The sequence below is a fragment of the Anolis carolinensis genome, chromosome 2 (assembly GCF_035594765.1).
Source record: "Anolis carolinensis isolate JA03-04 chromosome 2, rAnoCar3.1.pri, whole genome shotgun sequence".
Lineage (NCBI taxonomy): Eukaryota > Metazoa > Chordata > Lepidosauria > Squamata > Dactyloidae > Anolis > Anolis carolinensis.
Genome location: NC_085842.1, coordinates 10068106 through 10081642, shown reverse-complemented (window position 1 = coordinate 10081642; position 13537 = coordinate 10068106). Strand labels below are relative to the sequence as shown.

The following is a 13537-nucleotide window of genomic DNA, read 5'->3' as shown; positions in this document are numbered from 1 at the left end:
CCCCCAACAGATGGTCATACCATCTCAGCTTAAAAACCTCCAAAGGAGACTCTTATGGACTCCCGATAGGAGCAGACTCCACTACTGAACAGCTCTGACCTTCAGGAAATGCTTTCTGTTGTGTAGGTGAGGCCTGCACAACTAGTCAGTGTTAATGAGTGATGGAAGGAAAGGAGAAGCAGAGTAAAACACACACACAAGACCCCTGCTAGACAGGCAGGTGAATTCAGTCCTCTCACGGCCTCCTCCAGCTATACAATGGGACAGACTGTCTCATAGGCAAGGAGTGGATTCCAACCCCCAAAACACGGCAGAGTCCTGGTCACAGTTTCACAGCCTCTGGCCTTGTAAACTAGTTCGTCTCTTTGAATAAACACTCTTGAGTTCTGACTTTCATCCAAAGTCCTTGGAGGTTTTATTCTTGATTTATTCACTACTTATAACTATTTACAGGTCTTCTCTTAATATACAAAGATACACATTAAGAATGAGTAAGGGCTGTTGGAGAGTGGCCTAGGCTGCCTCAGAGTGTGGTGGAGTGTCCTTCTCTGGAGGCTTCTCTGCAGAGGCTATCTATCGGGAGTGCTTTGATTGTGCCTTCCTGCATGGCAGGGGCAGGACGGGGTGGCCCTTGGGGGTCTCTTCCGGCTCTAGGGTCCTAGGAGTCCATTCCAGGAGGAGGCAACACGGGGTCTCATGGACACGCCTTTCCTCTCCGTCCACCTCTCATCCTGACCACGGCCAACCCTTTTGGGATCCAACATTTCCTTCCTGCCAAGGAGAAGCCCTTCCTTCTTTCCTCCAAGTGAAACATACCCAGCTGTCTCTCTCCGCCCTTCTCTACATCCCGTCTCTGGAGATATTCTGACCTGTCAATATCCGTCTTGAATTGTGGGACCGAGACCTGGAGACAGGGTCATTCCAGGTGAGTCTGACCAAAGCGGAAGAAAGGAGGCCGTGACTTCCTTGGATATAGACAGAATCCTCCTATCGGGACAGCCTGGAATCACATTGGCTTTTATAGCTGCTACATCATAATCTGTTTTTAAAAATAATTTATATTCAAATACAAGAAACAAAAACAAATGCATATTTATACAAATTACAAATACATTTATTATTATTTTTAAAAAATCGTACATCCTTTTACAGCAGCCACATTATATTCAGTACAATCTACAATACATTAACATTTGGCATCTACTGTTATTTTCACGCTTATACAGATTTCTTACCCTCCCCCAAGTCACTTTTTTTATTTATCATCTGTCCAAAATTCCTTTTCATTCCCTCTTGTGGAGGTAATTCTGTCTTTCTTTTTGAATCCTCTTCCAATACATTTTCTCCAGACATCATCACAATCACTTTGTTTCTAAATCCCTCTCCACGTCAACCTATCATTTCTTCCCAGTTTCCATACTTCCTTATACCATTCTTCTATCTCTATATTTATTTCCCTTTTCCAATTCCTTGCTATAAGCTGTCTTGCAATTGTTAATGCGTTTTTTATCGCATCTTTGTCCTCTTTTTCCAACTGTTTATTATTATATAATGAGAATAAAGCCATGCTAAGACTTCTTTCTATTTGAATGTTCATTGTGTCTATCTCTCTTAATACTTTTCCCCAGAAATTATTTATATATTGACACTGCCACCACATATGTATGTATGTTCCCGATTCTTGGCATCCTCTCCAGCAATTGTTTGAGTAGTTTTTATTTATATTTCCTATTCTTATGGGTGTGAGGTACCATTTCCATATCAACTAAATAATAATTTTCTTTAACACATATGGATATATTTTTCAAGTGTCTTTGTGCCCATAATTGTAACCCCTCTGTTTCATTGATTTTCATTCCTATATTTTCTTTCCAAATCTTCTTGAAGGTGTTATTCTTTACTTTTCCTTTCTTTTTTTCAATTAATATTTTAGAAATTTTACTGGATATTCCTTTCAAATTTTTATGTTCCTGATCTTTTCTTTCTTCATTCCAACCTTTAGCCAATCCCCTATTTTATCTAAGTTTTTCCCCTTAATTTTTTATCCATCACATATATATATTATTTTTTGTAAATGTCTTTTCCATTATAATTGGGGTTATTATTGAGCCATCTGCTATTAACTTTCTCCTGTATTTGTTCCATATTTCTAATGCATTACTCAACATTGGGTTCCCAGTTTACCTTATTTTTTTCCTCATAAACTATTTTAAAACCTATTCCGAATTTCTTCTTCCACTTTTCCTGAATCCATTATTAACTATTCTACATCCTCCTTTTCATCATTCCTTGTATAACCAATCTCAGTCTGTTTGCCTTATAATATTTTTTGATATGAGGAAGCGCTAATCCTTCTTCTTTTTGAGATCTGTTCTGTAACTTGTTTCGTCAATTTCTTTGACTGCCATTACAGTATTTATCATTTGTCCAAATGAGTCTCCTTTGGGGTGGAGAAAGGTGGGGTAGAAATGTTGCAAAGAAATCATGTATTCAACTCTTCTTCTATAATCTGAAATGGCATTATAAATATAAGGTATATGTAAGTATAAAGTTTATCCTCAGAAGCATTTTCATTTTTAGTATTGCTGTCTTTCCAAACCAAGATAGATGTGTATTAATTTTTTCAAACTATTTTCCTCAATGCTACTACATTTGCCTCTTCTATTTCTTCCAGCTTTTCAACGTCTCCTTTCAATTGCAGTGCCCAGAATTAGACACAGTGTGATTCCAGGTAAAGTGGTCTGACCAAGGCAGAATAGAGGGGGAGCATGACTTCCCTGGATCTAGACACTCTGCCCCTATTTATGCAGGCCAAAATCCCATAAGGAGGAGGGAGCAAGCTTGTTTTCTGCTGCTCTGCAAACTAGGATGCAGAATAATAGTTTCAAACTACAGGAAAGGGGATTCCACCTGAACATAAGGAAGAAGTTCCTCACTGTGAGAGCAGTTCAGCTGTGGAACCTTCTTTGGAGGCTTTTAAGCAGAGGCTGGATGGCCATCTGTCCGGGGTGCTTTGAATGGAATTTCCTGCTTCTTGGCAGGGGGTTGGACTAGATGACCCATGAGGTCTCTTCCAACTCTATGGTTATATGATTTTGTGATTTCTTCCCCTTCCACTTCCTGTTCATGTCTATTTTAAGTCATAGTCCTTAGAAGTTCTTTGGACAAACATTCTGGCTTCTTTGCACTTGTCCTATTTATGTGGCTTCTCTCCTGTGTGCATCCTTTGATGGATACGCAGATGTCCACTCTCACTGAAACTCTTTCCACATTCCACGCATTTATGTGGTCTCTCTCCTGTGTGCATCCTTTGATGGGTACGAAGATTCGAACTGTTACTGAAGCTCTTTCCACATTCCATGCATGTATGTGGCTTCTCCCCTGTGTGAGTCCTTTGATGGGTGCGTAGATTTCCACTCTGACTGAAGCTCTTTCCACATTCCATGCATGTATGTGGCTTCTCTCCTGTGTGCATCCTTTGATGGATACGCAGATGTCCACTATCACTGAAGCTCTTTCCACATTCCCTGCATGTATGTGGCTTCTCCCCTGTGTGAGTCCTTTGATGGATACGCAGATGTCCACTATCACTGAAGCTCTTTCCACATTCCCTGCATGTATGTGGCTTCTCTCCTGTGTGAGTCCTTTGATGGATACGCAGATGTCCACTCTGACTGAATCTCTTTCCACATTCCATGCATGTATGTGGCTTCTCCCCTGTGTGGATCCTTTGATGGGTGCGTAGACTGTCACTCCGACTGAAGCTCTTTGCACATTCCATGCATGTATGTGGCTTCTCTCCTGTGTGCATCTTTTGATGGATACGCAGATGTCCACTCTGACTGAAGCTCTTTCCACATTCCATGCATTTATATGGCTTCTCCCCTGTGTGAGTCCTTTGATGGATACGCAGATGTCCACTCTCACTGAAGCTCTTTCCACATTCCATGCATGTATGTGGCTTCTCCCCTGTGTGAGTCCATTGATGGGTACGTAGATCTCCACTTTGACTGAAGCTCTTTCCACATTCCATGCATGTATGTGGCTTCTCCCCTGTGTGGATCCTTTGATGGGAACGTAGATAGTCACTCCGACTGAAGCTCTTTCCACATTCCAAGCATTTATATGGCTTCTCCCCTGTGTGAGTCCTTTGATGGATACGCAGATGTCCACTCTCACTGAAGCTCTTTCCACATTCCATGCATGTATGTGGCTTCTCCCCTGTGTGTGTCCTTTGATGGGTGCGTAGATCTCCACTCTGACTGAAGCTCTTTCCACATTCCATGCATGTATGTGGCTTCTCCTCTGTGTGGATCCTTTGATGGGAACGTAGACTGTCACTCCGACTGAAGCTCTTTCCACATTCCATGCATTTATATGGCTTCTCCCCTGTGTGAGTCCTTTGATGGATACGCAGATGTCCACTCTCACTGAAGCTCTTTCCACATTCCATGCATGTATGTGGCTTCTCCCCTGTGTGGATCCTTTGATGGGAACGTAGACTGTCACTCCGACTGAAGCTCTTTCCACATTCCATGCATTTATATGGCTTCTCCCCTGTGTGAGTCCTTTGATGGATACGCAGATGTCCACTCTGACTGAAGCTCTTTCCACATTCCATGCATATATGTGGCTTCTCTCCTGTGTGAGTCCTTTGATGGGTGCGTAGATCTCCACTCTGACTGAAGCTCTTTCCACATTCCATGCATGTATGTGGCTTCTCCCTTGTGTGAGTCCTTTGATGGGTGCATAGATTTCCACTCTCACTGAATCTCTTTCCACATTCCATGCATGTATGTGGCTTCTCCCTTGTGTGGGTCCTCTGATGGGTGTGTAGATTTCCACTCTGACTGAAGCTCTTTCCACATTCCACACATTTATATGGCTTCTCTCCTGTGTGAGTTCGTTGATGTTTAGCAAGAGAACTTCTCTCAATGAAACATTTCCCACAGTCCTTGCAATTATGTCGCTTCTCCCCTGTGTGTGATTTTGACAATGAATTTTCCATTTTTTAACATTTATTATTCTAATATTATGCCTGAAGTTCACAGATATGGACTCCTGAATAGGACATTTCCTCTTCCCAGTCTCTGTATCGCTGTAGCCTTATTTTCTCTTTACCAACCCCTCTTTTTACAGCACAATCCTCCCTTTCCTTACATTTAAAGGTATGTAGCTTGAAATATAATTTCTCCAATTCATTTCTTGTTCTTGTTAATCCTGCGTACTTTCCTTTCAGACGTAAGGCAAACGGCAATGTTTTCTTCATAAGGTTCGTTTAGAGGTTACCTGCGAGATGAATAAGAGTAAAATCTTATTAGGAGCAGAGTACAGAAAGATCTCATTGAACATGAAGAACAATAGCCTAGTGCTGTAGCAATCACAGGGGAAGAGGGGAGAAAGACTGGCCCAACTGGTAAGAGCCCGTTGCCTGCTGAGAAGCACTTTAACACTTGCCCAACAAAGAACAATCCCTGCAAAGGGGATAGCGGCCTAAGATCCTGTGTCTAATCCAACCTTGGTAAAGGAAGGCCTCTAATAATATGGTCAACACGGAAAGGGGCTAACGATGCAAAGCATTTCCTACCTAGATCCCGCTTCTTCACATCTCCACTCAAAACCTGAGTGGCCATCTGTATGGACAGACTATCCCAAGTGATCAGTCTTGGGAGAAAAATACTTCCTCCAACTTGGGGGAGAGATATTTTCCTGATCCTCTCTTTCCCTGCAGCGTGATCCCTGCCCCACGTTTCTAAAGCAAGGCGCCTGGAGACACTGAGAGCACATTAGGCCACAAAGTTCCTTGACATACTGCATTCTTACAAAACCTATACCACAAAGGTATGTAACTTCAGCCAGAGCCAAGGCACTCAGCCTAGCAGCAGTACATGAGAGAAGGCGGTATAGAGGAGACAGATGGATAGACCCCCAGGGTGAGTGGGAATCCTGCTGCCCTCCAGATCCTTCTGCACTCCAACAGCACCCTTGGGTGGGAGACATGATTCCTGCCCAGTTCTGCTCAGTTCAGTCCATTTTAGAAAGGACATTGGCAAACTGCAGCGGATTCATAGAAAGGCAACAAGGACAGGAAGACATTACATTGTAAATGAAGGAAAAATAAAGGTAAAAGTTTGCTTTTGCACAGGAGACAATATTGTGGCTCGAACTAAAATTATGTGCTAAAGATGATGCTTCTGACCGTCATCTGGGTAGTACCAGGTATAGCTTGTGCCACCAGATGACTGCAACTAGGCCGACCACCTGCTCCCTCGATCCGTGTCCCTCCTGGCTAGTAAGATCTTGCCTGGAGGGATTACGTGAACCTCTGTTGAATATAATAAATAGCTCCCTTGAGCAAGGAGTTTTTCCAGAGGGTTTAAAAGAGGCGATGGTATCTCCGCTGCTGAAGAAACCAGACTGGGATCGTTCGGTTCCCGCTAGCTACCGCCCAGTCTCGAATCTTCCGTTTCTGGGCAAGGTGGTTGAGAGGGCAGCAGCGGAACAGTTGCAGCAGTTCCTCAATGACACAGCCGGACTTGATCCCTTCCAGTCCGGCTTCCGTAGGGGGCACGGGACGGAGACTGTGCTAGTTGCCATCACAGATCAGCTTCGCTGCCAAAGGGATCAAGGCGGATCAGCGCTGCTCGTGTTATTGGATCTCACAGCAGCATTTGATACGGTCGATCACAATCTATTGACCCACTGCCTAGCCATGACGGGGGTTAGGGGGATACCCCTTAAATGGGTGTCCTCCTTCCTCCAGAATCAGGGACAGCGGGTGGTGAGGGGAGGGATGGTTTCCGCGTGGTCTCCACTATCTTGTGGGGTCCCACAGGGAGCTATTCTCTCTCCTCTATTATTTAACATCTATATGCGACCGCTTGCCTGACTGGTGCGGAGGTTTGGGCTGGAGTGCCACCAGTACGCTGATGACACTCAGCTCATTCTGAGGATGGAGGGCCAGCCGGACTCCGTACCCGATAGTTTCCATCAGTGCCTTGAGGCCGTTACTGGATGATTGCGTGCCAGTAGGTTGAGGGTGAATCCAGCGAAGACGGAGATCCTTTGGCTGGGCCGTCCGGGTGGGGGGGAGATGCAGCTGCCTACCCTGGATGGCGAGACACTGCGTCCGTCATCTTCTGTAAAAAGTCTTGGTGTCTTATTGGACCCTCTGCTCACAATGGAGGCCCAGGTCTCTGCTGTGAGCAGATCTGCGTTTTTCCATCTACGTCAGGCTAGGCGACTGGCTCCCTACCTTTCTAGGAACGACCTGGCTACGGTTGTCCAGGCGACGGTCATCTTGAGGCTCGGCTACTGTAACGCCCTCTACATTGGCCTTCCTCTGTCAGTGATCCGGAAACTAAAGCTGGTGCAAAACGCGGCGGCTCCGTCTTCTCACCGGGGTGCCGGCGAGGTGGCGTATCACCCCAATCCTACAACAGCTGCACTGGCTACCAATTGAGTACCGGATTACTTTCAAGATACTGGTACTAACCTTTAAGGCCTTACATGGTTTGGGGCCGGCGTACCTGAGGGCCCGCTTATCCCCCTACCAACCCCAGAGATTACTTCGGTCCAAAGACCAAAATTTGCTTGAAGTCCCTAACATACGGACTTATCATTTGTCTTCTACTAGGCAGAGAGCCTTCTCGATTGTAGCCCCTCATTTATAGAATGCCTTGCCAGTTGAAACTCGAACTATCCGAGGCCTACTTGCCTTTTGGAAAGCCTGCAAAACCTTGCTCTTCCGACAAGCTTTCGATGGGTGAAAAACATGGGGCTATGTCTGTTTTTATTGTTATTTTAAAGCTAAGTGTATTGTTTTAATTTATTTAATTTAATTTAAACCGCTCTGAGCCAAACTGGGAGTAGCGGTATACAAGTCTGATAAAATAAATAAATAAATAAATAAATAAATAGTCCCCCAATTAACCAGAGAATTTGTTGATCACATTCACAAGGACTGCCAAAGGGGTTCCTAAGACCATCAGAAATATGTGTTTTCTGATGGTCTTTGACAACACCTCTGACATCCCCCTCGTGAGCTACCCAGGGGTCCCGACTCCCTGGTTGAGAAACATTGATTTACACTGTTACCCTATTGCATATGAAATCTGTTATAGACAAAGACAAAGAGGTAACTCTGAAAACAGAAAAGGAAGAAAGAGGAGAAACAAGAATGAATGGGGAAGCTCAAATTTTGAAATCGAAGATAAAGTGAAGTTCTTCTTGTGACGAAATAGGTACAGTCCCAATGCAATCGTGATTTGTAATGTTCTGGATTAGAGAGAAAAGAGAAAGGAAATAAGGAAGATTTTTCAGTGAGACCTTGAATTGAACAGAAGTCAAAACATCTTCCTGAAGCATTGCCAAATAGAGGAGCTTGTTTAGAAAAGACATTTATTTGAAAACTTATCACAATATGACATCTATTGGATGAAAGTGGTTACATAACAAATCCAATGTTCAGTTGAAAACTCCTAAAATGGAGAAAGGAAAACAACATAATAAGATATTGGCTAAACATACAGAAGTTATGAAACCAGTGGAAATTTTGAATGGATTAATCGATAGTGCCAACAACAAGCTAGATCAAGTGAATACTATCATGAAGAATTCTCTAGTGGCCCCCAAAGAAGGACAATTGAAACTGAAAAAGTTTCCAAAAGTTTCTGGGCCAAATTAAAGGTGCAGGTTATCTATATATATAAAAGAGTAATGGCATCACGGCGACCCACAAAACAACAAAACTACAGGCCCCCCAACCTCGAAATTTGACGACACAACCCATCATCCACGCCTCTAGGTTGATACAACAAAAAGAAAAGAAAAATAAAGTCCTAATTAGAGAGAGAGGAATAATTGCTTTTATCCAATTGCTGCCCGTTAGAAGGCTAAGCTCCTCCAACTTGGTCTCCTAGCAACCCAATAAAAAATAATAAAAAACATTAAAAAAATAATTAAAAACACTAAAAAATTAATATAATAAAATACCATAATAACAAAAAATAACTAAAAATTATACAAGAAAATAATAAAATATAAAAAATAAAAAGATAACTTACAATAAAATTAATTAAAAAATACAAATAACGTCAAATAAAAATTACACAACAAATCTTAACCAACACCACCACCACTTTGCCACAGCAACGCATGGCCGGGCACAGCTAGTTACCTATAAAGCCTTAAACGGTTCAGGACCTGCCTATCTACGTGATCGCTTCCTCTCCTACGAACCAACGCGAATCATAGAATCATAGAATAATAGAGTTGGAAGAGACCTCATGGGCCATCCAGTCCAACCTCCCGCTAAGAAGCAGGAAATCTCATTCAAAGCACCCCGACAGATGGCCATCCAGCCTCTGCTTAAAAGCCTCCAAAGAAGGAACCTCTACCACAGTCCGGGGACCCCCTAAGATCATCCGGGGAGGCGCTCCTCTCGCCCCCGCCTTTGTCTCAAATGCGGCTGGTGGGGACGAGGGAGAGAGAGGGCCTTCTCGGCAGTGGCCCCCATCCCGGCTCTGGAACTCTCTCCCTAAGGAGATCAGGTTAGCTCCTTCCCTGCCCATTTTCCGCCGGGAATTGAAAACATGGTTGTTCCGGAGCGCATTTGAATAAATAGGCCCAATAGAGCGGTTATTAGAATACTTCTTTATGTTTTAAAAGCGTATGGCACTTTATCGCGGTTACTTATTTCCATGATACAGCACTTTATGAAACCTGTCCCCACTGGTTTGCTTTTAATTACTCTGATTTTATCTGCTTGGATTTTAATGTATTGTCCATATTTTATTTTGTGTATCGTTGGAATGTTTTAAGTTTCTGTCAAATATGTTGTGTTGTTGTTTCGGGCTTGTTCCTGTTGTGAGCCACCCCGAGTCCCTTCGGGGAGATGGGGCGGGATATAAAAATAAAGTTGTTTATTATTATTATTATAGCTGGAACAAGAGAAGCCTCCAATTTAGTTGGAAGATACCACAGAAGAGATCTGGGGCCAGAAGAAGAGGCCAAACCAAATCTCTTCAAAAAGAGCTGGAGTATACAAGGAGACACAGGTTGTTCAGACCTCTGAAGCAAATGCTGAATGCCACACAGGAAACAAAGGCCAAGAAAGAGACCACAATGCCTTTAAACAAGAATGAGCGAGATTATATTCTTGAATGGTGAAAGCAGGACGTAGTGAAAGCAGATATTAAAGAAAGGAGAAGTCCAAAAAACGATGAGTAGTTGGAACTAAAAACGCTGATCGGAAGATAAAAAAAGAAAAAATGGGCTGAACAAGAGATCAAGAAGAATGAGATTTTCAAATGTGGTGCTTTAACAGATGATTGTTTTATATCTGTTTTAAATAGTATGGACAAACCCCTCATGTAAGAGACATTAGTTCATAGAAAGGCTGTGTAGCGGGAAAGGGGGGTGAAGGATAATGGTATCTATTAATTCGTGTACGTATAACACTAACTTACTAACAAACAGATTTGACTAATAATCTTCTAAAATTCATTTGGTAATAAATACAACGAAACCACAGTTTTCTTTAAAAAGGAGCAAGTTGCCAGGAACAATCAAGAAGAACTTAAGAAATGCCATTTCCTAATGGATTCCATCACAAAAACATGGGAAAAGTTTCTCAAACCCAAAAACTTGGTTTCTGCGGGAGGGACATCCTGCTGTAGCACATTTTGCTCTGGTTTTTCAATAAATTCCTCATCACCAGGTCTCAACCAATTCAATTCTCACTCCTTTGTGGCAGCCACAAAACCAAGTTTTCGGAGTAGAGCAACTCCTTTACAAGTAAGGAATGCACAATAAAACAGGAAACAATACTTTCAAACCAGGAGCAGAACATTTTTCAAATTTTGTTATATTGTCATTTACCTTGTGTCACTTGTTACATCGTGTCATCTTTTAACTTGTTAATTGGAATTGGTATGTGTTCAGTCTATTTCAATTTTAAATAGCCACAGCTCACCTGCCCACCAAGCAGGACGAAAGGAGAAGTGTGAGTAGATAAATAGGTACTGCTTTCAGTGGGGAGGTAATAAAGATGTCCTTAAGGACATTGATCGGGAAGAAGCTCCTCAACATGGAAGATGAAGTGACAGAACCCCCTCCCCCATGTCCAGTGTTGAGCACAGCCTCCAAGATGCCGAAAATAAGATGGGAAAAGTTGTTTTTACCTGTGTCTGCGTTGTCTGTCCTTGTTAATTGTAGAATCAGGCACTGAATGTTTGCCGTATGCGTGTTCTGTAAGCCGCTCTGAGTCCCCTTCGGGGCGAGAAGGGCGGGGTATAAATACTGAAAAGAAAAGACAAGCAATTGAACCAAGATCAAATACAAGAAGATGACCGAAGAAGAAAGGCAGGATGATGAGGTTTAAAAATAATGGACAATAATATAGAAGACTGATCAACTTTTGGGGGGATTCTTTTTAGTAGTTTAAGCAATGGATGTCAAGATAAGAGAGATTAAAAACTGGGAGTAATGCAGTAACACGTGGAGTATTTGAGAAAGTACGAAGCAGTGATCCAAGGCGGATTTATCCTTACGGAATCCAGTTTGCTCAGGGCTGATGGTTTTGTTCTGGTCCAGCCTGGTCTACAACTTTATCAATAGGAATTTTGCACAAAGCTTTCCAATTACCGATAGAAGGCTAATTGGCCAGTAATTGGAAGGATCGGGAGGGTCACCTTTTCTGTAGATTGGAACTATAATGGCAAATTGCCAGTGGTTTGGTAGGATGCCCGTGTTGTTAATGATGGTGAAGACTGCCACCAAGAAGAGGGTCCACCACTCAGGATCCGATGTCAGAATCTCCGGGATAATTAACTCCGATCCAAGTACTTTTCCATTTTTTAGACCAACGATCAGGTCTGCTCCTTCCCTACTGAAACAGGGGGCCAGTCGGTCAATTCAGGAGAATCTATCGCTTTTTTTTCGTGTCAGGAGCAACCCGAGTTGCTTCCGGAGTGAGAGAATTGGCCGTCTGCAAGGACGTTGCCCAGGGGACATTGCCCGGATGTTTTGATGTTCTACCATCCTTGTGGGAGGGAAGCTTCTCTCATGTCCCCACATGGAGCTGGAGCTGAGAGAGGGAGCTCACCCGCGCTCTCCCCGGGTGGGATCTGAACCTGGCAGCCTTCAGGTCAGCAGCCCAACCTTCAAGCCACGAGGCTTTTATCCCCTAGGCCACCGGAGGCTCCAAAATCTACCCCTGAGCTCTGGGTTTCTAACTCATCCACCCGAAAGAGGTTGGAAAAAATGACTATATCCGTTTGAGGGAGAGACTTATTTATTTATTTATTTACTACATTTATATGCCGCTCTTCTCACCCCGAAGGGGACTCAGAGCGGCTTACAATTCAAATGTACATACAATATATTATTAGCATAGCACAATATAAGCCATTAAATTACTATATTGTACTATATAATTTCATGGTAATATTATTAGTAATATTACATTTAATATATAATATATAATTAATATTATATTATATTATTAATTAGTATAATATTGTATTGCATTATAATATTATTATCAATATTACAAGTACGTACAATATATTGTCTATTTATAAATTATTGTATATTATATATATATGTATATAAAATTAGCACAGCATGTTGCTATGGCACAGGAGACAAGATGGAACTGCCTCCCTGGCTCTTCCCGTTGCTCTAAATTTACATCATTATCCAACATTCTGGATTATCCAACGCATTTTTGTCGTCAATGTTTTCAATACATCGTGATATTTTGGTGCTAAATTCGTAAATACAGTAATTACTACGTAGCATTACTGCGTATTGAACTACTTTTTCTGTCAAATTTGTTGTCTAACATGATGTTTTGGTGCTTCATTTGTAAAATCATAACCTCATTTGATGTTTAATAGACTTTTCCTTAGTGCCTCCTTATTATCCAACATATTCGCTTATCCAACATTCTGCCGGCCCGTTTCTGTTGGATAAGTGAGACTCTGCTGTATATCCGTTTGAGGGAGAGACGTATTTACATCATTGAGGGCGGCTGACAACAAGGGCACCATCTGACGCCTTGAATGCCTATAAAAACAAAGCCACATTTAAGTTAAGACTGAGGGTGAAGGTTGGGCTTGAACTGCAGACAGGCCGCAGAGTCCCTGGACAGACAGACAGACAGACAGGCCGCTCCCTCCCAAAGGCCGAGAAGAAGGAAGGAAGGGAGGAAGGGAGGGAGGCCTGAGGGCAGAGGGGGCGCCCCACTCACCTCCTCTCTCTCTCTCTCTCTCTCTCTCTCTCTGAAAGGCCTCCTCCTCCTCTTTCCTTCCTTCCTTCTGACAGGAAAGAGCGCCGCCCGCCCCCGCCCACCCCGAGTCTTCCCGCCTCTCGCTGCACTTCCGCCCTCAAGAAACATGGCGGCCGCGGGCAGGATTCCCACAGAGGGGCGGGGCCCGAGACAAGCGGAGAGGCAGAAGCGGACAGACACGCCCCTTCTTTCCTTTCCTCTCAACGCCCAGCGTCCGCCAATGAGAATCCGCCTTCCTCTCTG

The 13537-nt window shown here is 43.1% G+C and overlaps 1 protein-coding gene and 1 pseudogene across 1 annotated transcript; both read right to left on the bottom strand.

Annotated features, from left to right (window-relative positions):
* LOC134296926 (zinc finger protein 709-like) overlaps nucleotides 1-11285 on the bottom strand; it is a 35689-nt pseudogene extending 24404 nt beyond the window's left edge.
* LOC134296916 (zinc finger protein 658B-like) lies at nucleotides 1093-5008 on the bottom strand. Its single transcript, XM_062973064.1, has one exon. The coding sequence runs from the start codon at nucleotides 5006-5008 to the stop codon at nucleotides 3194-3196; it is 1815 nt and encodes a 604-aa protein (XP_062829134.1). The 3' UTR covers nucleotides 1093-3193.
* Nucleotides 11286-13537: the final 2252 nt, after the last annotated feature.

Coding starts and splice junctions, on each gene's coding strand:
- LOC134296916 (XM_062973064.1), bottom strand. CDS start 5,008: ATGGAAAATTCATTGTCAAAATCACACACAGGGGAGAAGCGACATAAT.